Below are 24938 nucleotides of genomic sequence, written 5' to 3' on the forward strand. Positions count from 1 at the left end.
TAACATTAGCTAAGAGAAACCAATGTAGTGTCTGAAATGAGCTTAAACTTGTTCTTAAAGTAGAACAGCTTTCAAATGGGCTGCATCCCATTAACACTGCTTGCTGCTAAGTGCTCTGCTGTGCATTCGCGACATAAGATATCAACTACAGGTCTCTTACCTTTGGAGGCTTGAAAGGGTATTCTGGTGTAAATGTGATGTCAAGGAAGAAAACACCTCCTTCATAGACTGAGCCTGGAGGACCTAGAATGGTTGATCTCCATTCATAGATGTTATCACCTTTGGGACCAGCGCTAAGAGATTAAAAAAAAAAAGTTTAGGAATATTGCCACAGTTTGAATAAATATGGCTTGGGATATTCTCAGAGCATGATGCAACAGAATGGTCTCAATGTTACATTTCACATGCCACCTGGAGTAAAGACCATGACAGAAATTAGACTGAAAGCTTCCAGAAAATCCCAGAAGTCTTATCTGGGCTCAGTATTTCAGGCTGCTCAGCAAACGTCTGCTGAGAAACTAGAAATGGCTTCTTTCACCTGACATTTCTAAAAGAAACATTGCCCAGAACTTCCAAACAAATTAAAACACAATAATCTCAACAATGGAAAACATCAAAGTTTCAAAGAAAAGTTGTTCCTATTTTTCAGAAATGGGTGTTCTGGCTTGCTATAACTGCAATGCATTAAAGACCACATTAAATAAATAAGGAACTGATACTGATTTTATTCATCCTAAAATAGAGCACACAAGATTAAAAGTATATTGCCGTATTATTGCTGAACTGTGGCTCACTCTGTGCCTCACTTTGTATAATTAAGTGAATCCAAGTGTATGATGATACTCTTAAATGTCAGGATTTCCCTCACTCATATCATTTTGCCACAACAGTCTCTAAAATAAAGCGACATGGACTTATCCCATTGACACCATCTGCATTACAGAACTACGTTTTGTAAGGAGAATTAAACTAAAACCGTGCTTTCTTAAATCACCTTTGTCTAGACTGTCCCCAACCTGCCAGCTCCTCTCAAGCAGCCACACGCACCAAAGACACCGCAGAACACAAATGGCCATTTGTTGAAAACCAGCCAACGCTTGCATTCTGCAGCATGCCAGATGTCTCCGCGTACGTCTAAGCACAGCTCAACCTGTAATGCCATTAATGGTTTAGGGCTGCACTGCTACCTCTTCCTTTCTGTGCTGCTGTTGTGGTATTTTATCAGGGAGATGCTAGAGCTGGAAACTCCCTCTGCATGAAGGCAGGTGCTGACACAGCTCTTCGCTCTGGCTTCAGAAATCCCTTCTCCCCTCGGTCTGCATTTTAACCTTGCTGCTGCAGAGAAAGCCCTTCCTCTTCCCTCCCCTTCCTTTTATCCTGGCTGCTGCGAGGCTGAGGGATAAACAAAGGCTCCTCTCACATTATAACAAGTACGGAGCAGTAATACTTGAGAGGGAAAGCAATCCAATGCTTTCAATATATACATGACAATATACATTTGATTACTGTGAAGGGAACCAAAGTAATTGCTAGTGCTGCTGGCGTTAGCGTTACGAATAGAAATACAATTGCAAAAACAAAAATTCTCAACAACCGGGATCAGAAGGTGGGTTTTTCCTGCCCTTTGCAGAGCAGTGAACACGTTCTTGACAGGAGGGGAATCAGAGGAGAGAAAGCCAATTAGTTTTGTTTTCAAATCTCTCTAAAACTTCATTTTCAGATTCCACAGAAAATAAAAGTTCATGGTATTTTGGGGCTAGCTATTTCAGTAATAGTGGAACTATCTCTCAGAGCATGTTGTAGGGGAGGGAGAACACGTAGGAAGGTAGTAAAAGAGAGACTGGTTCTGTGCACAGTGATGCACCATCTGTTGGGGAAAGATTTCTCTCATCAAAACAAAACCTCACACTGCTTACAAGAATGGCAGGAAATTAAAACAAAAACCTTTCCACGCTGAAGATAACTGGCATCCTGCTCTACCTTAATGACTTGTCCCTGTCCTGTATGGGCCCATATATCTGGGCACTCATTGCTCTCCAGCTACCACTTGCTTCGTGGACTGGAATAGCACTGTATTTCGACAAGAAGCTCTAGCTCTTGAAAGACAGCAGCTTAGCTATGAAATCCTACCAGAAAAGTCTCTCCTGGGCACCCTTAGCCACCACTCCGAGGAATCACCTCTCTATACAGGCATTAGCAACCTACTGAACCACCCCATTGCTCCAAGTTACACCAGAGATCATCCTCCTCCCCTCTCTCCCCTAAAGATGGAGCTACTGAACGGAACAGGTACTTGAGATTTGTTAGTACCAATTTGCTCTTGGAATTTATATCACAGGACCTGCCAAGTGGGAGCACTTCAACACTGGAGAAATGTGGTGTGCTATTAGCACTGAATACAGCCTTCTGAAGCAGTGAGAAATATTTCAACACTTTGCATTTTATTCCCAGCTTCAACCCAGAGGACTGTCAATAAAAGAAATCCCACTGACTTAAAAATAACGTATTATTATTTATAATAGTCTTAGAAATCTCTTGTGCCCTATTAGGTTTCCAATTAGAGCTATCACTGCGTGCAAGTAATATACTGCTAGACCTCTGTATTAAAAGAGTGCAACATCTTTGTAAAACATCAGTAGGCTTTAGCAGTGATGTACTAAGCTTACCTTTTAAGCTTTTCATAATTCAATTAACAGAGTGAAATAGCTGTAGATTTCCATTTTTTACATATTAACATTGATTTCTTATAAAGGAAAGACTGAAAGAGGGAGATGCGAGACAGTTTCAGAGTGTAATATTGCTCGGGTTTAAATTAGGATTAGGTAATATCAAGCAGCTCAAGAAGACCCAGCACTTAATAGAAAAGTGACGATCCTGGAACATAGCTTAAGTGCAGTAGCATTAACTTTGGTGGAGACATAAAACTTGTCAAAGGTTAAAGATTACATTCTTTGTTTAAAATCCTAGCAATTACCCACTTCAAAAAGAAATTCACTGATACAGAGACACGGGGCTCCCAGGCACAGCTGCCACCTTCCCTGGTGGATGTCACCACTGCTCAAATTAAGTGTCTATATCCACTAATGCAACATCTTGAAGCTGCCCAGCATATGACCACTGTGAAGTCAATTTTAGCCAATTATACAGAAGTTGTTTCCACTGCAAGACAAGAGTATGCGAGGGACAACTTTCTGTAGTATTAAACTGAATAACCCACAACCTCTTCACTTCCAAAGAAAGAAACGAGAGAAGAATGAGAGTGAAAAGATGAGCTCAAAACCAAAAAACAAACAACAAAACGCCCACCACAACCCACCAGAGTGTTATATCACTGCAACACAACAGTGCAGCTAAGCACCGCTCTTCCCTGACAATACAGTAATACATTCAGCGAGGATGCGCTGCAGCCTCTGTAACTCTCCCGTTCCTTATCACCCCCAAGCTGTTGCTAGCCTGGCCTCGGGGCAAGTGTTTGTTAGGACACTAATGCCTTTAGGAAGTGGCCAGTGCAAAGGCAGGTTTTCATTCAAGGACCATCTAACTTGTGAAGAAGTAACAGTCCGAACATTGCTGGTAAATGCAAGGAAGGAATTTCTAGACCCAGAGATGAGCCCCAGTTTGAAGATCTGCCCGAGGAAAGTCCCCACCAGCCTTGTGCCGCTTTGGAAAAAGCCCAGCTTGCTCGGCCTCCCTTGGCTTGTGGATAACACGTCCTTTCGCTGCTTAAAAACCAACCAGCTGCACTAACAACGCCCGCAGCCGAGGCTGGGGGCAGAATACAGCCGAGCTAAACAGGCAATTGCAGACGCAGAGCTCTTGTTTCCGAGCCCGAGCGCTCAGGGAGGACACGCACACCCGCACGTCCCCTTCCATGTGCTCCAGGGGCCGGACACAGAGCAGAGCCCAGCGGAGCGGCCGCCCTGCGCCTCCCGCCTGCCAGCGCGCCGGGCGCCAGCGCCGCGCTGCCCTGCACAGACCCGACCCTGCACCCACAGGGTCAGTGCCCTCTCTGCCCAGACACCCCTGGGCAAACTACGCAAAGCCGCGTGTGGAAGGCAGGATTTCTTGCTGTGCACCACACGCTCAAGGACTGGAGTCCCACGTTACACAGGGCTGACATTGTCCAGGGCAAGGTCCAGAAAGGAAGCACTAGGAAGGAGCCCACTGTTTGCGTCAGCTTGCTAAAACATTTGGAAACTACCTAGTCATTTCTAGGAATCAGCCACACGGTAACATAAGCTTTTTCTCTAGTAAAACCGTAGGCCAGTGATTACCTCAGTTCCTCTTCTGTGAGATGCAGAACACATGCAATAGCGCAGCACTGTACTGATAAGCAAATCAAAACCAGGCAGTGCTACCGGCACCGGATAGATACCCAGACACACCAAAGGGACGCACGTTCCTTTGAAAAAGGAACTATTCTAGCAGTCATTTAAAATGCCAGAGCACCTTTCCTCAGGATGAGGGGGACAATTTCATGGTATGCTGAAGCAAACAGCAGCCAATGAAAACTAGCAAGTGTTTTGATTAAAACCACAAGCAACAAAACTACAAACTCATATTTCAGCTACAACTTACCCCTATAAAACCATTTTGTTCTGAAAAGGAAGAATCTGATGCAAGTAGCTGAACTGTTTTGAAGCTGCTTACTTATAGAAAAAATAAAGGTAATTTCCAAAAAAACACTGCAGACTTGATCTTTTCCAAGAGACATAGCTTAAACCAGAAAGAAACAACGTGCTAGAAATATATGGGAATTCCAAAGTGGCAGTGTACCTAAACTATGTCCCATGTAAAGCTATTCCATTGCAGGCTGACGGCAAACTGATAGGAAGCTTTAGGAAATATTTATGTGACTATTAGCCCACCATTTTTTTCCTCCTTTTTTTTTTTTTTTTTTTTTTTAAAAAAAAGGCAAGAAAAAAAAATGCATTAGAAGCAGTTTGGCTGGTAGCTGCTAGGGAGGAAGGATAATATATTCATGTGAAGTTCTGGTGCTTCTTGATAATACACCAGATTCCAGACCTGGCATTACAAGTGCTGCCTCTTTTGGTAGCCCACCAGGAGGGTTCATGGTGGGGCTCCTCACCCAGGTCGTGAGGGTGAATTTGGGGCGGGAATTACACAGGTACCGCAGAAGTCCCAGCTCACTGGGAGAGGCAGGAGCAGGGTCCCTGGAAGAAGACAGGACAGCTTCTTAACCACCGAGAACACCCACATTTACAAAATCCCTTATTCCAAGAAATTTTGCCCTACAGACCCTTAAGCTTTGTACATCACGGTCAAGTTAAAAACAAATGAGCAAAAAAAAAAAAAAAAAAAAAAAAAGGCAGCTAATCCTTTCGCCACAATGCCACGTCCAAAACTCCGTATCAATGCATAGATGCATAGCTGCAGTTCTAGAAATAATTGTCACTGCCCACACACACATTAGCTACTTTGGTATTTCTGTACTGCACACTTGACTATTATGATGATTATTATTTCTAATAGTATAAAACCGAGGCACTCCGTTCACGGCCAGGACCCCACGATGCTAAGCACCCTGCCATGAGATCCAAAGACTCTTAGCCCAACTTAAACACGATGTTTCTTTCATTAAATAAGCATTAAACATCACACAGTTATTGGGAAGAAATTTGACCAAACTGAAGCAGTTAAGAGGATATCCTGGGCCATCCATTTAATTGCCACTTTTCAGTCAAGTAGATTAAGTGTTGGGAACAATTTTCCTGCCTCTCATTTTTAATCAAAGAAAGGAAAGAGGGGAAAAAAGTCACGACAGCAAAACCTCCCGCATAGAGCCAACCACAGAAAGCTAATAGTAATGTACTGAGTTATCCCATGACTGTGAATCAGAGCAGTATTTTTGCTCAATGCCATTACATGGAGCCAAGCTGCTCCCCTGTGTCCAGATCAGCTAAAAATGATGGATTGACCATGGGTGAAATCACTAGAAGCTCAATGAGAGGCAGTGGGAAAGAAGGGTAAGGGAAAAAGTTGCAGCTGTCTGTAATTAAAAATGACAAGGAAGCAAAAGAATAAAAGGGGAGGTAAGCAAAAATGGCACAGTCTACTGCTATAGCACTAAAATTGTCATAACAAAGCTTAATCCATATTCAGGGATATGGTTTTAAAACACAAAGCAAAAAATATTTTGTTGCAACTTGTTGATAGTTTATTGTATTTTCTGTCCTAAATTTAAAATGGCAGTCACAATATTATTGCACAAGAGTAAATGCTTTACAAATCCCACCATGTTTCAAAGAGGGAAGAGTACACAAAATTTCTTTGTTGCATCTGGAAAGCTTTTCCCTTAAGTATCAGACTAATGTAAAACAGGGAGGATTTAAAAATTGCAAATAAATTGCACAAAGCTTAAACTGGATGGTAAACTGTGCAGTGAATTACAGGCTTAGGATATTAAAAAAAGAAACTAAATAACTAAATAGCTCTGATAATGGAGTTGATAAGGTGCTACACAGGTATTTATGAGACCTCAAGGAAAATGTTTCAGAAGATATTTATTCGAAAAAAATACAAAGTAGGTTTTCCAGGGGAGAAAATTTTATATCAAAAATATTTGGCAACAAGATCACATCACAACTAAGAGGGCCTGATCCTTGCTGAGAAGTCATTTTTTTGATTACAACAGAAACACTTGCAAATCCAGGACTATCACCTGAAGTATTTCAGTCTCAACAATATATTACTGGGCAGCTATGACAAAATTATTTTGCAAAAAGGCCAGCTCTCTTGAATAATTTTGCTGTAAAGTTCATTTTTTAAACTGGGCTTCAAAGATTTAAAATAAAAGCTCAGTTAATGCAGAGGTCAGAAGGAGCCCTAGGTTATTCTCAGGAGTCTGCTGCAGCTCTATTTAGTTTAGCAATAATCACTTCAATTTAGAAGCAAGTCCTCATAAAAAGGTTCAAGAGAAATTAATCCATTTAGCATCGGTTCCAAAATTGAAAATAAACCCAGCCTGCTCAGCTCTCAAGGGCTGCCTCTTTCTTCAGAGCCGGCCTCCTCCAGAGAGGTCTGTCCCACAACCTGTGGGGCTGTTTGCTACGTGTCCACCCTGACTGCAGAGGGCTGGGCTTGCTCCTGCACGTCTGTGGTGCCAATAGACCCAGTGTGCAAACACACAAAACGCCAAGCTTTAAAAATGCCATGGAAATTACTTTTATTGTATGCAAATCTGCATTGCCTGACACCTTACTGCCACCCCCAAATTAAAATGTACCGGCTTATATTTGACCTTGCTTCTCCCATTAAATAATACCCTGCGTAGGAAACAATAAAATAAATTGGGAAAGAGCAGAAGAGAATCTGACTTGCCTAACAAGCAGCAGTGGCTTATTTAAAATGACAAAGAGATGTGATGGTAGAAGCTACGCTCTGCCAACTTAACCTTGCGATATTTTTACCATCGGTTTCCTTCCTGCCATTTGTCAGCCGGACTATTAGCTGCCAACATAACATGAAGGAAGACCCGTCCCCCTTAGACCTCATTTCCAAATTTAGTATTTACAGCGCGGATGTGTAATTTACAACTGTTAAGCAAAACTAAGCATTCTCACAAACGCAACATTTTTGTGATTGCACCACTTGCTCAGGGCCTCAAATTCCAACAGGCTTTTGGTAGCTAGTAAGCACATCTATTTCTGTAACTTTAATTCTTTCATAAGGCAAATGCACTTTCAAAGTGCTTGCCCAACATCAAATTGTCAGTCCTGAGACACAAAAAGAGGATCAATCCATACCAATACCGTTAATAAACACCAAAGTTCTCGGGTCATTAACCTCGGCTGTGGTGTGCACCCCAGGAGATAAAACAAATGCACGACTTCCTCCTACTACCTATTGGTCCAGAACAGGTCCTTAAGCACACGCTAAAGCAAATGCTCTCTACAACCACAAGCTCTGTAAAATCCCCTTTATGCCCCAGAAGCAGCCTGTCCAGGGCTCCTTTAAGGCAACCCGAGGGGTCTCCCCCTAAACCATGTTTTACCCACAAGGAAAAATGGAAATTCATCACAATTAACCTGCCACTCCAGGATCAAGCCAGAATATATGCCTGTGTTTCTCTCCACCGTGCCAAATTACTGACCTGCCCTTATCAGAAAAGGTGGTCTTGATAAATGGGTAAATAATCTCAGCACATCATAAATATTTAGGTACCCTGCGGTACATCAGCTACAAAATTTCTAAACCAACTACTTGTCTAGATTCACGTGATACGGAGCCCTCTGTCTCTTCAGAAATCATTTGTTCTATTGAAAAAAAAAAAGAAAAAAAAAAAACACGAATCCTATCTGTGTAGTGAATCTATTTAACCAGCACTGAGATAACACAGTGGACTCACTATCGCAGACTTCATCATCAGCAGTCCACACTATTCAGTTCAGTATAACTACTAGCCATAGATGAAGAACTGCACATGCTAAACAACTTGGCTTGAAAAGGCAATGGCAGCTAAAACCAGTTTGCAGAAACTGGCCCCAGAAAGTTAAAAATTATGTGTAACTTTTGGCAAGAAGCTCCTGCTTTGCTGAAAATTGAAAGCAGGCAAAAACTCTTGAACTTCCTCAAACTAGTAAGGACATGGTCCTTGGGGCTTCACCCCACTGTCTCCCCAGCTAGCTCTGCAGAGCTCCGTGGGGGCAAAAGGCTTGTATTAAAGATGAGAGACTACAAGCGTCATTAAAAATCTCTCCTGACCCACAATAAAAATGAATTCTGTAGACAGTCTGTATTCAGACCAGATCATGCAGTACTTAGGATTACTAATTTATACACAATTTTAAGTTATCAAGAGAAAATAACCGAAAAAAAAGCCCCAAAAAAACCCACTCTGCATTACCACATGCTCCAAACTGATCCCTCTACCATTGTCCTGCCGACTACCATTTAGGTTGCTCTTACTTGGTTACTGCTTAATAACCAAAACCAAACCCTAAAAACATACTGCAGATTAAAACAAACGTGTCGGCCCATGGACACCAGCACAGTCACTTTCCCATTAGATCAGGGATGGGTGGCACCATCCCTGCCTATCTGAAGAACCAGGTCATCACATTATCTTGGCCACTCTATCACTTCTAATCAGCCTACCTGTGTCAATACCAACAATATTAAGTCACTAATCAAGGTGTAACACATGGCATACTTGCTTTGAAGAACATATTTTAAAGCCATATGAGACTTAGAAAGGAAAAAATATTCTGGATTAGAAGTTCCCTTCTTTTCCTTTTTTTTTTTTTTCTTTTAAATCTACATTAAACTTCCTAGATCAACTTACTTGTCTTGTCATTCAGCCAAGGAAACAAGAGCACCAGATTTTGATTAACCCACTGCAGGAGGCAAGAGCAAAACTGAACAAGCCACCCAATAGCAGCACAAATTTAATTTACCCTTCTCCAGACAACAGCTAAGGAATATCAATTATTATGCAACACCCAGAGCGTCTCTTTACCGATTTTCACACTTAATTACTATTGAAGCTGCCCAGCACAAGCTTTCATATAACTGCCTTTGACTTGTAAAACGGTAACATGCAAAGACTAGATATTCTGCTCAAAGATCTGAGTTTACTGTTTTTAAATAAAGCAACCTTGCCTACAATTTAAATCAGCACAGACGTGAGCCAATTACACAGCAGTCACTAAAATTTGTTTACTTACCATTGCAAGTTGTTCTTATTATAACAGTTCCAAGCATTAGCCACATCACTGTGGTTAATCAACATTTATTGTAGCAGTAACATACATAAATATTATTCTGAAGCTGACTTTGAGAGTCAAATCTTGAAATAAAAGGTATCTTTCAAAAGGACTTAAAAACAAAATAGGCTCTTGATTTTTGATAGTATTTTCACAAGGATAGCGTGACAAGGAATTAGTGGCATCTTTCTGAAGTTTCATTTATTTATTTATTTTTTGTCTTCAAAGTGCTAGGAATATTAAATTAATCCACATTAGGTGTCACAAGAGGACTAAGCTGTGGTCTCAAACAACATACACAGTGTCGAGACCCAACTTTCACACCTCAACTTGAAAGGAGAGATACAGTCCTGGCAAGTTATCTTTTCTCTCCAGGACTCTATTCAGCCATAGTCGTTAAGTAACTTGCAAACAGTAGAAGTTATCACTGGCCACTTTCCTTTTTGACTTTTGACCTTCATAATGTCTTCATTTCACTATATTTTTGACCGAAAGCACCTCAAAAACGTAAGGAATCATTAGAGACAACAAAGTGCCTGACAAGAAGGGCTTCAATTCACTTAGAGCACTACATTCCAAAACCTATATCAAAAAAAAGCTAATAGGCTCTGTTCCTTCCCAAATTCCACGTAAGAGGGAAGATTTAACAGCAGTTGAATAAGCTGGAAACAAGTCCTCCAAGGATGGCAGGTACAGCCACAGGCAGGTGGCTCCAAGGAACACCAGAAGTTCAGGCAACCTCCTCACCAGCCCTGCCGCGCTGTGCAACCAGCTGAAAGCACCAGTGTTAAGTAATACTTGAGGTGTGTTCTCATAATCCAGATGCTAAATAACACTTCAGGTAGGCTCTCATAATCCAGAGTCTCTTCAAGTCACAAGAAATACCCATTTTCTCATAAACTTCCTAAACAACCTATGAAGTTCACAGAGAAGGAACTTCAGTGTCAGTGAAGATTCACATAATGCTCTGCTGGAGAGTGTTAACAAATTGATTTGTAGCAATTCTAAATTTCTATTACGCTTCATCATTATGTACACAAGGAGGAAAGCACTCCACTCAAACACAGGCAATTGCTTTAGATAAGCAATTCACACTTTCCATCGTTATAACCTGGCTACTGTTGCAATTAACACCTTAAAGCAATAGTGAGAAGATGGTGCTTTGAGAGTTGCGTGGAGTTTTGCACATCATGACTATATAGATGCACATTAAAAAAAATCTCCGAAGAGGCATGCATGTAAAACTAAAAACTGACAGAGACAGTGAGGCAGTTTGCACCTGGTTTTATACTACAGTTTTCTGAAGGAAACCTGAGTACACTGCTTGTCATTAGACGCAAATACAAAGCAGAATAATATATGGTAACAGGGCAAAACACCTGGAAGAACTGACAACTTTAATACCCAAGCTTGAGATAGTTTTACATACGTATCACCACAAGAAAAGAAATGGATCTATCGTTAGCTATAGACCACAGGTTTTTCTCTCACAGGAAGGTAAGGAAATGCACCCAAGAAGAAACCAGAACGGTCTGTCCCCAGTCTCCACAGCTCCCTTTGAAAACACTCATTCACTTGGCTTTCTCACTAGAAGACAAAGTACACTTCAAATATTCCTTTCAGTAAAACAAACATGTTCAAACAGCAACATGTTTACAAAGTACATATATTTACACTATTTATACTGTGTTAGAAAACTCCTTAGCTATCTTAGGCAATCTCATCTCAACTTTTAAAATAGCATAATGATAATAAACACTCCTTTGTTTAAGTTTCTGTATCATGGTCACAGCTAGGAAAGGTCAGTAAATAGAGCAAAACCCCAAAAGTACACTCGTATAGTCTTCTTAAATCTCTAAGAACCGACACATTCCAAGGGCAGGTGTCATTCCCATCATTAAAAAAAAACTTTGAACAAACCGTTGTATTTTAAATCAGGTTTTTAATCAAAGGCAATTAAAAATTATGATGAGACAACTCTCTTTTTGAAGTAAGGCAAACCAGCTGAAACCAGTGCTGTTCTGCTGAGCTTGTGGTTGCCAAAGAAAGGTAAAACAGATCACAAAAATGTAGGTAAATTTTAATCAGCCAAGTGATAGTATCACTAAGAGATTAGCAAGCTACCGATAGTAACATGATTTCTTTATTCATTCTATATAAATATACAAAACTATGCCACACTGATGCAGTTTCCAAGCCATGGGTTAATGATACCAGAAACAAACTTTGATCAGGCAAAGTCACTGCAGTAAGAACCTGAAGCAGGTACATTTCAGTTTTCATCTTTAAACTGAGTTCTTTGAGACAGATACTAATTTAGCAAAATTATTAAGGAAAATAGTCTGGAAATCACTCTTACAGGTGTCATTGTCACATAAATGTTTCACAGTGCCTAAGCCTGTTATGACTTGCAAAGATAAGTTTGTCAACACATTTTTTTCTCTATTTTAAGCACTTAAAATAATATTAAAAGTATTTTTAAAGCTCCAGCCATCAACTAATATAATAAAAGTAGTATTACCGCAAATAAATACTTTGATCATGGGTCAAATACAGATTTTTGTCACGGGACGTTGCTTATCCACGACTTTATCGGAAGGAACACAGGATCCGCCGTGCAGGATCCGATCGGAAGCGCACCTATTCCCGCAGCCTTTCCCCGACGGGTTTCCAGCATTCCATGCTCAGATTCCGGATGCTGCTGCCAGGTCATTTTCTTTCCCAGCTGCAGCAAGAGCCTGACCAGTAACTGGCCGAGCCTCTGCAACGCGGCACCCTCTTCTCTTCCCAAACCGGGTCACAAACAAGCTAGACTCATTGCGCCTGGCTCTGCTCTCCACAGAAACATCCGAGTCCTTCTGAAGTTTCCTAAATTCCCGGCTTCAACGACGCAATACGGCATGGAATCTCAGTGTCTGGTTTCATGCCACAAAAATTAAATTTCTCTATCTTTTAATCTCATTCCATATGCTTTTGTTCTTTTATGATAAAACAGAAGGAAAAAGGTTTCCCATCTATTTTCTCTAGAGAAAAAGAAATAAGGAAGAGAAATATTCTATTTTCTGAAGTAAACAACCCCTGTATCTTTCACATGAGAACTCTTCCAGGGTTTTTTATCATTCCCATCTGTCCTCTCCTAAATCCAGTGACTTCTGCAATATTCGTTTTGAGATAAAGTGGGCAGTATTACACAAAATTTTGCAGACAAGGCTTTACATTTTATGCATCTGCATTATGTCCTTTATGAGGCCAATGAAGAGTAAGTTCCTTCCAAACTTTCAGAAGTGTTTAAAGCAAACCATACTTGCTAAAGACTTTAACAGTCTTGTCGACAAAACCATTCGTAAAGAGTGTGTGTGTGTGTGTGTGTTTGTAGGAGCCCGCGGTTCCTTATCAGCCCAGGCTAGGCAAAGTCTTCAGCCCGTTGAACACAATGGCAAAACTCCCATCAAATTAACCGAAGGACAGTTTCATGGGCAAGGCAGGACACAGAAGACTCTGATGGGAACCCAGAAGAAATAAACAGAAATTGTCAGAGCCAGATCACTGCAAAGCACTTGGCTGACTGGGCACTTTTTCCCATCGTTCCCCCATTCTCACTATCAGCAAAGAGCACTTTTGAAAGCATCCTTCTTACTTCTGCATTCTCTAGAAAGACAAAATATTGTACTCTTTATGGAGGGAAAAATTCTAAGCACTTGTGATCAATTGATGCTACTGCTGACCATATTGTAAGCAAGCAGCAAACTCACACTCTGCTTCTAAATGCCATCTGAGCAAAGCTTTTGGGAAGTAACAGGAGAGCAGATCCTTCCACCGGAATTCATACAGCTCTGCAAAGAGAGCTGAACCCTTCTACAGGAGGCATTTTAAGGTTATTTCTTTTAAAAATATGATTTATTTAAAACATGACTTATCATTTAAAAATATTTTATGTATCCTTTCTAATACTCCCAATAAGAGTCGCTGAAGACAGTGAGTAATTTGGCTAATGCCCAGGGATTTCTAATTGTTTTTCCTATTATGTTTTTGCTCAAGTACTTTTTTCTCCTGATATTGCTGATAATAAAGAGCTTCAGCATATAAAAAAGATGCCCTCTCTCCCTCAATTCCTGTGTAGGAACTGTATAGTTGAAAGCTCTGCTGAGATTCGCAGGCATAAATGTCAGCTACAATAGTCAAACCTTTTAACATATTTATTACCTCATTCCTTATATTTTTCCACTCTGTGGAATTAATTCCATAATTTAAACCGCCACTTATTAGAAAGCCAAGACATGCTAAAGAACCTGCTATCTTCAGCACTTCCTTTGGAGAAATATAGTGATTTCACTCATTACAGTGTGCTCAAGTTTAATCAACCTCCGAGAGCAAGAGCCACAGAGGTGTTCATCACTCGGGAGCTTGAGCGCTCCGCTCCTCGCTTCACAGCTCATTTCCAGAGGCATTTCCAGAGGCGATCCTGGGCAACCCGGCCAGACACGGTGCAGAACGGGCGTTTCTGGGATGAGATGATAACACTACTAGAAAAAGGTCAAGGATAATATTTAAGGAGGATGTCCATTTCCAAAGAGATACAAAACAGGTGCATAGATGTCTATGTAGAGGTAAGGAGGGAAAAAAGTTTGCCTATGTGTAAACTGGGGATTAGAAGATGGGGTGATTTCTATTTAAGGTTCAAAATTTGAACACTTTTTCTTTTGCATGCAAGCTTAACTTGAAGAAACACAAGAGTCTGCTCTTGTGGTGGAATGTCTCAAGACAAACGTGCTCAAGTTTAGGAGCACGGGTCTAACAGTTCTTCTAAATCATCAAAATTAATAAGAATTACTTTGAATATTCCTAACATCCAAATGCCTCGCTAATTCTGTTTCAAATCCTACTTTGTTCTTGGCCTCCATTTCTTGTGACAGCAAGTTCCATGGTCTAATTGTGCGTGTGAGACACATACAACACATTCTTTTCATTGCTTGTGTATTTGCCACCTTTAATTTCAATGGAATATTTCTTTGTTCTGATGTTATGAGAAAAAGGAAAACAGATGTTTCCAGTTTATTTTCTTTTACACTACAGCATGAAGCAAACAGTTACATAAATAACTGAAGCATTTCACCTTGGCTACGTTCTTCCACACAGAGTAAACTTTCCCCTCTACTAGAAGAATCTGAGAAAGAGGAACAAATAAGGGAGCTGAAAACTCTAAGTTTATGAGCTCAGAGCAAGCTGCTTATAAGGAAACATGAGGAAACAATTACTGAGAGCATTAGAAACGGTCCTCTATTCAACACTAGTAAACCTGTATTTGAAACCTGAATAAGGAAACAAACCCCGCAACCAGATGAAATATAGTATCTGTGTGGCTGAAGTGCTAGCAGGGGAGAGGGGCAATAATATTGCCCACCTTTTCCTGAATCAGTATGGAAAAACAAGCAAGCAAGCAAGCAAACAGAAAAACCACACGAAGACCCTATCATGCAACGCCACCCCGGCCTCTGGTATCACCAGTGTTCAGCGTGCTGCTTTAAACCCCGCTGTAGAAGCGGTGCCAACAGCCCCAACTCCTACAGGCAGCCACGGGCTCACGGCCACAGCCACGAGCGGCCTCATGGCCGCGGGGATCCAGAGCAACCGAGGCCCCGGCTCCACGGGCACCTGCCGGGGACCGCGAGGAAGGGCCCGGACCGGCTCTGCGCACGGACCCGCCGCTACCCAGCGCAAACAGGGCTCCAGCTGAAACACTTCATAAAACAGGGAGCGCTGCGGAGAGGCTCTGCATTTACAAAAGCAATTGAAAGAGGTTTCAGAGGGACTTGGTAGGATTACAGACTGATGACACTGGTGTTGCAGTGGAAACTGCTTGATTCAGTTATTGAAGGATAGAAAAGGGCAATTCAGAGACATTGCAGAGCTCTTTCATTACCTAAGCTATAGGACTGGTCCCTAAATATAAATGTTACTCTCAGATTCTCAGAGCCTGCTGTGTGACTTTCCTCGCTCTGCAATGGTGCAGATGCTGCTGCAGTTTGCTGGGCCCAAAACGACATCAAACCGTCCAAGTCAAAAATCCCATAGCACAGAAGTTGACCTAAGATTTCACAGGAAGCCTAATGCACCTGTCATGAATCATTCGAGCATGATCTAGGCACGTTCACTTTGGTTTGGCTGAAACTTTCTCATGGGCCAAGTACTGAAAATCAGAGTGAGAAGGCAAAAATTCAGAAGAACAAATACAAAACCAACAGATCCAAGAAGACCGAGATCACAGTTCTTTACGTTAAACTACCTAAATGAGGACTATAACCTCTTAATTTTGAGGATTTTTTTTCTCTTTATGAAGCTTCTGCTTAAAGAAAATGTATTTACATCACAAGGCTCAGAGCTGCAAAACCACAAAGTAGGGCTGATTTTCCCACTGCTGAAGTCTTTTTCCTTCAGCAAGCAAAACTGTGGAGGGACAACCACCCTGGGGAGAAAGGGAGATTCTTTATCTTTACACACACATTATTAATATGTATTTAGAAAAGGCATTAGTTATAGGATAACAGGTTTCAGGACGTAAAAACATTTCTGGAACAGAAAAGCTGTTGTTGAGAACACTTGTCATTTGGGCCAGACTTTTTAAAGGTCTATTTTGACAATGAAAGAATTTCCAAAACCAACTATGCTTTTACACTGTTAAGAAGATCATTTTTCCAAGTTAAAACTCTGCAAGGACTGTGGGAAACCCACCAGTCTGCTATTATTGGCAGGTAGTTGCCAAGGGCACAAGAGCACAATTTGTTCCTCCTTGCTGACAGAAGGATCTTTTTGAAAAAAGAAACCCAGGTGAGGGAAAGACAAAAAAAGGTGCCTTAATCGAGTGCAAGGTAATTCACACTGATTTTTTTACGGATGACATACACCCTTAAACAAACTTGCACGATTAGGTAAAATTATGTCCTATCCTGATCACACATGTACTTTATTTCATACTAAAAAGATGTTTAAATAGGTATGTGTGTATATGCCTGCACATGGAGACACACACACAAAATTGGTACGTCTGCATAGGTGCAGTAACACAGCTCAGTGACAGTTAAAATGAACAGCTACTGCTGCAGTGTCAACACCAGGAGAGCAGAAAGGCCCTCAGGATTGATAGGAGAGAATTAGCTTCAGCGGAGTATTTGTTCAGAGCACACATGCTTTTATCTGGCCTTCTGCAGAATTATATTAGCAGCTATTTTGGATACAAAATGCTGGCAGTATATACAATATTGCAGCACCCTCCAAGCCTCCAGCAGCCCTTGCTCTCAGGCAGGACGAGGTTGGGCTCTCGCTGCCCACAGCCCTGCGATCAACGGTAGCAACTCAGCATGACCCCCGTGAGCCCGCCCGGCCTGCGCCCAGGGCCTAGCCCGCGGGGCTCCTCGGGTGAGGCAATGTGCGGAGTTTAGGAAACAGGCATTCTGCTCACTGTCCTCTTCAGCAAGCGAAGCCAACTTACACGCAAAAACTTCCCTGTTTTTGCACATTTTTGGAGAAAGCAATGGCAAAAGGTAAACAAAAAACGTTACTTGGGAATATAACTGCTCTGTGATTACTGAGTTCAAGAGGACGGTGTGTGCATATGTGCACGCCATAACCACACCAGGAATAGAAAGTAGATCAGATGTGACACTGCTCCCTTAAAGCTGCTGTACCAGAAGGTATCCAGAAATTTTAAAATTTGCAAGTTATTAGTAACTCCTCCCAGTTATCCTAGAAAATAGAGTGAACTGGTGGGCAAAACAAAATCTAAGCCTACTTCACCCATTTCCACGTTGAAATCGGGCATCTATATTGTGTTCTCATCCTTCTTGAGCAATTTACCTACTGCAGAACGCAGGCTGAAGCAGAACAAGGCCTCAGCGGGCGCCCCCCTTGCTGTTACCCCTTCAGCTATTTGCAAAATCCAAGCAGCCGTTCCCTGTCCCAAGCACCCCTGCACGGTGACAGCGGCTCTGCTCCTCCAGCCGGAGCCAAGCGGGCCCTTCCACCGCGGGCAGGGACGCAGCGCTGCCCGGGGCTCCCCGAACCCAGGGGAGAGGAGCATCTACGCATCCTCCAATTAAAGAGCGGGGATGAACCCCAAGGCAACCCGTCTATTAAAAATGTCTTAGCAGCTGTGACCAGTGTGGATGAAAAGCAGCAAAAGAGGCAGCTCAGTGGCTGTTGTGCTGTTTTGAAATGTGTTCTCCACTAGGGCTAGGAATGATCAAGAGACTCATCATTTCAACAAGTGCTCTTCGTGTAAACAGCTAATGTTGAAAGTCAGGCCCGTAATAAATACATGCATTTCATAACTGCACTCCTGAGACATGCAGCTCTGTTACAGACTAAACTGGGTACAAAAAGAACCAAAAAAAAAAAAAACAGAGAATAACTTAAGCCTTTTGTTTTCTTTAGTATTTCTTGTAAAGAGATAAACCTGAACATGTAAAACAAATTGCCTTTCCTAATCCCTGCAAGGGTGCTCTGCAGGCACATGGGACTGATTCCCTGCAGGCATACAAATATCAACAGGAGTTCAAGAGACCTTCCCTCACCTACATCTATGTTTTTCTGCACATGCATCTGTCTTTTTTTGCTTTCCATATTTGCTACATGATTGCTCCCTCTATAACTCTTATTTTCCTAAAAATCAGAAGACTGTAATGGACAAACTAATGCATAAAGGAAAAAGAAAACAAACAAAACACAAAACAACACAGCAACAACCCAACACAGCATGCCCCAGCATTTCTTACACTTGGTACAGGATAATAAATACTAGAAAGGAAGCACCACGAATCTGAGCATTGTATTATTATTAAACAAACAGTATACATACATGTGCATTAGCAATATATTAGCAGTATCAATTATATTTCATTAGCTCTCTGTGGTGGCAAAGCTATAAAAGTTATCAGAGACACAAAGAGGAAAATTAAGTAGCCAACAGCAAAGATTTCAAATACACTTATGCAGCCACGTGGTTTTACAGCTGCTTTACATAACACCAAAAATCTAATATACAGTAGGGTTTTGGCAGCTTGGGGAGAGACCACATCAAATGTCAGTAACAGAGGAAGCACAAATGATCTCTTTGGAACAGTTAAGCAATTTTAGAAGCACCACTATGCACAAGAGCTAATGGGTCCAAAGAGACATAAAGGTCAAAAGTGTGAGTTTCTCTCTACTGACCAGATATCATATATATGGCCCTTAGGAGGAGAAGAGAACTGCATAATCATGTGATATAATCCTTACTAGAAAATAATCCTATATAAAACCCAGCTCACAAAAAAGAAATATCTTGCCTACGTAAGTCAAAAGTAAGAAGCAATTTTCCATACAGCCGGCTCGGACTAATTAATAAATGAAGAAAAAAATGCTTAATGATGTTGCATATACAAGTTGAGAGAAAGAAAACCACTGTGCATATACGAGCACTGCAACAGGCTGCCCAGAGAGGCTGTGGAGTCTCCTTCTCTGGAGATCTTCAAAACCCTCCTGGATGCCACCCTGTGCCAGGTGCTCTGGGTGCCCCTGCCTGAGCAAGGGGTTGGACTAGATCATCTCTAGTCCAACCTTAACCATTCTGTGATACTGTATATATATATAAACAATAAGGAGCTTAAATAGTTCAATAACAAATTTGAAACCCCATTAAAGAAAAAAATGGGTAAATTACACATTCTACACATTAAAACTCACAACTCTTGTAGCAACCCTGAACTCTATTAACACAAACATCGACATATACAGACACTTCTGAACGCAGGTCAGTCGCTGTCTTCAGCGAGGAGAGATTTAGCGCTTCATCTCGTGTTGTTTATGACACGTTACCTTCTCAAAAAGCCCATCTCAGCAAACATCACAATTCCACTACTGTCTTAAAGCCCAGATTCAGTTCTCTCTCTGAAAATAAGGCACGCACTAAAACCATCAGATATACGTCAGTTAAAGACTGCATGAGAGAAAGATGAGTAAAAACGTTGGCTAACTAATGTTGCATTTGCCTCGTGTATAACTATGTGCTGTGTAAATGCTCACACAGGCTCACCAACTGCATATGCCAAAGATGTTCCTGTGACCTCAAAAGGAAGTTTAGACTTGACTCTTGACTAGAGAGCTTTTAAGGTAACAGAATACACTTTTCCAATGACCAAAGAACACCATGTAAATGAAGATGACAAATGTCAATTCCAATGTGTTCCTCACACTCAGGATAATCCCCATTGACCATTTAAACACTTCAAAACCACTCTTTCCTCTTGCCCTTTTGTCAAGCTCTTCTGATTCACGATCCGAGTACTTAATTCAAAAATCTATATACGTATTCAGTAGTTCAGTTGATCACTGCTACTTCATTTGCAAGTAAATTAACAAAACAAGTTAGATTTTATTCGTTCATTTTTTAAATTCCTGAGAACCATTTGCTTTCTGCTGCCAGGTGCATCTCAGCTCTTCCCTCTCCCGGGGGATGTGGGCTATGGAGTCTGACCAAGGTAACGGCTTCCTGCCGAAAGGCTCTGTGAGCCTGAGGAGACAGAAGGGGCCAGAAGCAGGTCGGTGCCGCAGGAAGGGAGGCAGGAAGACACTAACACGGCTCTTCACAGGGCTCTTCACAGAAGAGGGATGCTGCCAAGGGCCAGAACAGACACGCTGGCTCTCTTCTGCAAAGCTTATGCCCCACTGGGGAGCTGGTACCCGCCAGACTGCCAAGGAGCGGCAGCCTGAAGAGAAGTGCAAGGAGACGCGAGTCTGTTTAAGAGACTGCCGGGTTTGCTACTGGGAAAAGGGATTTGGCAAAATACACCCCTCCACCCTATCCCCAGGTTCTCCACGTCCAAGGTCCACATATGACTCCAAGCCACATATTCCTAGTCTTCCTCAGTGGTGACAGTTCAGTCACCAACTTCAGCACCTTTCTCTTTTCCTGTTGTTGCTGAATCAAGGAAGACCGCTACAAACTGAACAGAGTTCACAACCTACCACAAACTTCACCTTCCTGGATCCAGACCCCAGTCGGGGTCTTCCTTTACTCTTGCTAAGGCAAACTGATCCCAAACGAATCCCATCCAGCTGTTCAGTCAGCCACACCGACAGAGATCACTGCACATTCCCACTTCTCCTCGGTCTTTCACTCCACTTCTACTGCTGCCTACACCTTCTCAGTCCATCACATCTCCAGTGCAAGGCATTACCATCCCAAGGCCCTACTGTCTGATCCCTATTTTTCATCTTTCCTGGCAAAATTCAGTACTAGATATGCAGATGTCTGAAATAGCTAATTTTATGATATTTAGCACTGCAATGACACATGTATCTGAGCAATCTCAGTACTAAATTATTTGTCAAAATGCATAACTTTACATTTCTGCATAAAGAATAAAATCTACTATAAAAAGCAAAGCAAAAAATCCTTGTAAATCAATGTAAAAGTCACAGCTTTCACCATCTACATGCATCTAAATTTGCTATTGCTGTGGAAATAATACCTACAAAACACACCTGATATATTGCAAAAGCTCAAATACAGCAGAATATTTATAGTCATTAGGAGTTAAGTACATACACTGAATACTAAGTACTTTAAATTGGGTGTCTCAGCACTTGTAATAGTTCTGCAATTTAACTAATAGTTCCCTAGCAAATAGTTACAGTCCCTCTAGTTATTGAGGTGGAAGGTGAAGCAGGAGCACAAAGACAGCAAAGAAAGAGATTAGCTCTTGGACACCTTTATTATTTCTCTGCTACTATCCAGAAAGAAAACTAATATATCTCAAAACACATTATCCCATTACAATGTAATAGTATCACAAAGTAACAGCTGTGATAACCTTGATGTGCACAAACCCGGAAAATAACCAAATCACATATTCAAGATGCTACAATAGCAGCTGAATAAAACACTCGCTTATTTACTTCCACCAGATAAGAGAAAAATGCAACGTCACAACATAAGCATAACTTAATTTGGGGGGAAGTGGGATGGATAGGGAGACATCTACAAGCCCAAGGAGTAAGCCTATTTTATTATTAAAGGATATTTAATCATAGCTGGAAATTTACATACTGCTTTGCAAACACGGACAAGAAGCAAAGCAGTCTTTTGTCCTGAAAATTCTGCAGTCCAAATCCAACAATTTGGTATGTAGGTTAACACTTCACAAAGGCAAAGAGAAGCCGCTGAGTGACAGAAAACAAGGGATTGTTTTAGAAAGCAAAGCTTAAAAAGAAGGGTGGCAGGAACTCTTCCATAAAGGGCCAAAGTTGAACATTTTACTTGTCTAAAAGCAACACAGAGTGGAACAAGGCAACAGAAGAGGGACCAAAGTTAGACAAGAATGAGACTAGAATGAGGGTAAGAGGGTGAACAGGGAAAAGTGGGGCAGGAGAGCAGAAACTGTATTTGGTGGGTACTCCACTAATAAAGTAAAAAGGGCCCTTTCTGGTCATCTAATGCAGTCTGAAGCTGGCAAGAAGAGACACTATTTTGAGGGAATTCATAACTACGGTCACTCTCTGCAGTCTGTTCTTGCACTCCCAGACACACACACATCAGATCAGGGCACATCCCTGACTTTTCTCTTTGTATCTACATATTTGCTTGTTCAGCCCATATTTGATTGTGCTGATCCTATTTGCCTCCACAAGCTCCTGCAGCAACAGATTCCTGAATAACACTGCCCGTTGTGCACAAGGACCTTATCTGCTTCAGAGTGACCTCCAAGAAGTTTCAGCAAATAACGCTAGTTTGAATAGTACAGGATTTAGCAAGTTGTTCAGGAGCAGTTGTCATGCTTCTCTTCCAGTTGCTTATGAAGCAGGGTGGGTTCCTTTCAGAGAGGTTTGCTAGGCCTTCAACAAATGAAGTCTGCAGCTTCTTACCTTTAATACCAGTCTACATTGATTGATACCCATTGCTTTTAAGGGATTTCTGAACTTTCTTACCTCCTACCCCCCTTTCAGCTTGCTTACTGTTTCCCTCTCTTCTTCCCTCCCCCTCCCTCTGTTTCTACATCCCTTTCTCTCACTCCATTCCTTTCTCACTGATTTTCTTCTCCCACTCCTCACCGTTGTTTTCTCGCTCACGCTCTTACTCATGTGCTTCTAAAGATATAGGAAGACACTCCGGGCTCAAGAGCCGCACGCAGCTCCTGCAGCAGTTCGAGGAGGCCTGCAAAGATACAGTTGGGCACCCGTTACACGCGTTGTATTCGGAAAGGCGAGGCAGGTCGTGCCTTCTTGCATCGTGAACAGTTCAGGATTGTGCGAACACGCTGGTTTATTGCTAGGTGAATATTTTGCCTCATGAGTGGGGGTGTAATACGACCGGGCAATGAAAAAATATCGTGCCAGCTTCCATGCTGGCTTGTTACTTAAATCTCACTCACACCCAAGAAAAGGTTGGTCTACGGATGGCCCGCTCCATCCATACAAGGGGTGTCCCATTTCTTCTGCTCCTTCAAGAAAGCAATAAGAAAGTGGGGCTAAATTGCTGGAGTTGAGAGAGAAGGAAAAAAAAAAAAAAAGTCTTCCATCTTCCACTTTCCACCTCTGCCAAAATCCTTTCTTTCAGCAATGTGTGCAAAATTCTCAGCCATGCTGATGAGTCTTCTCTCTGCACCACCACTCCCTTACACACTCACCATTAATATCTCTATGAACAGCCTTGCTGTCATTAGGACACAAGACCCTCTGCCTGGAGTGGTTTTGTGTCTCTCCACAAATTCGAGCTGGAAAGCAGGCCCTTACACTTCTTCACCACGTCATTCATTCTCAGTCTTACCAACAACACAACTAACCTCATATGGGGAGCCAAGGGATGGAAAAATACTGGGAAGATGTTATTCCCAAGAAAGTGTTGAAATTTCACTAGAGGCACCTTCATCCTGAGGTGCTACTAAAAGAAAAGCAGGGCATCTGAAGAATAAAGTGAAGACCTGACACTGGTTACATTCCTATTGACAGCCTGCCTAGGTCATTCCTGGAACTACTAAACATCATCGTGCCCAAGTCTATAGATCACTACAGTGTGGTGTAGATATTCACTTTAAGGTAGGAAGGAAAGGACCAGCACAGCTTTAATGCATTGGGAAATTATAGCTAGATTCATGATATTTTGAGATTTTATCGGCATTTGAAGTATTCTGTCTTCTCCCTCTCACCCATGGTCCCCTTAAGTGCAAGTAACATAAATAGTTTTCTCAAAAGATACAGCCATAATGCAACATGGTTCAATTCCCAAATTAAAAAAACAAACAAACAAACAAAAACTAGACAATTCCTGCTGACGAACAACTTACAAGGTAAACCCAGCTACACACACATGCCTCATCTAATATATCTAATATAAGGTTACCAAGACACACAGGAAATAATTAATGTGCAAATGTGATATTACAACAATCAACTTGATTGATCAGAAATTTCTGATGAAATGACCTTTTGTGGTATACTACAGTTTTGACATAATTGTTTTAAAACTCTATGTTATTACAGTTGCGTGCATTTTAACAATCATTCAAAACCATCTGCAACAGTTAAGCACTGCTTTAATTAAAATATGCTGCAATTTCTTTACTGTTATAGGCCATTTCTGAAAGCAGACAGAGTCTATGCTTGTTCAGCATACCAAATAATATATTAAAACTTTCTGGAAGTTGAAAATTTCACATCCATAGCAATGGTGCCCTAAATTAGCATCTTAACATTTTAGTGGGGATATTCAGTCTGCAGGTAAAACATTTTGGACAGTAATCCTGACAGGTTTCCTCGTGTAATGATCACTACTGCACAGGTCTTCTTGTGCCTCCTGAAACTGCAATGAATTCCTGCATCCATAGGAAAAGATTTCTCTCCCACTCCTCTCATCAACTTACCTATTGTGAAAAGCCACCTCTAGTTTCAGAATCCATTTTTAACATTTTTTTCCCCCTACTCCTGTTTGCAAATCTCATCAGGAACTCAGGCATTTAAGAGTGGGGGGGGGAAAGAAAAAGCAAAAAGAAAAACAAAGGAAACTGGTTTCTTCTTAAGAGTCACTAGAATTAGATTCATTGGCAAAAATCTATTACTCACACATCCACAGCAGAAGTAGCATTAAATAGTAGCAGCTCCCCCACTCCAGGACCACCCACTCCAGCTCACCTCCATTCTAGCCTGTAACACTCACTAGTGTCTTTACAAACCTCCACATCAGTT

The 24938-nt window shown here is 41.6% G+C and overlaps 1 protein-coding gene across 2 annotated transcripts in view; it reads right to left on the reverse strand.

The window, feature by feature from the left end:
- Window positions 1-24938, reverse strand: part of UBE2E1 (ubiquitin conjugating enzyme E2 E1) — a 45026-nt gene that overhangs the window by 7885 nt on the left and 12203 nt on the right. For both annotated transcript variants that reach the window (XM_088521205.1, XM_088521204.1), the window contains exon 5: window positions 161-293. In XM_088521205.1, the coding sequence (XP_088377331.1) occupies window positions 161-293 (133 nt within the window). The remainder of the gene's footprint in view (window positions 1-160; window positions 294-24938) is intronic.

This window comes from Tinamus guttatus, unplaced genomic scaffold (genome assembly GCF_059628265.1).
Source record: "Tinamus guttatus ecotype Peru unplaced genomic scaffold, ASM5962826v1 Tinamus_guttatus_pri_ptg000115l, whole genome shotgun sequence".
Classification (NCBI taxonomy): domain Eukaryota; kingdom Metazoa; phylum Chordata; class Aves; order Tinamiformes; family Tinamidae; genus Tinamus; species Tinamus guttatus.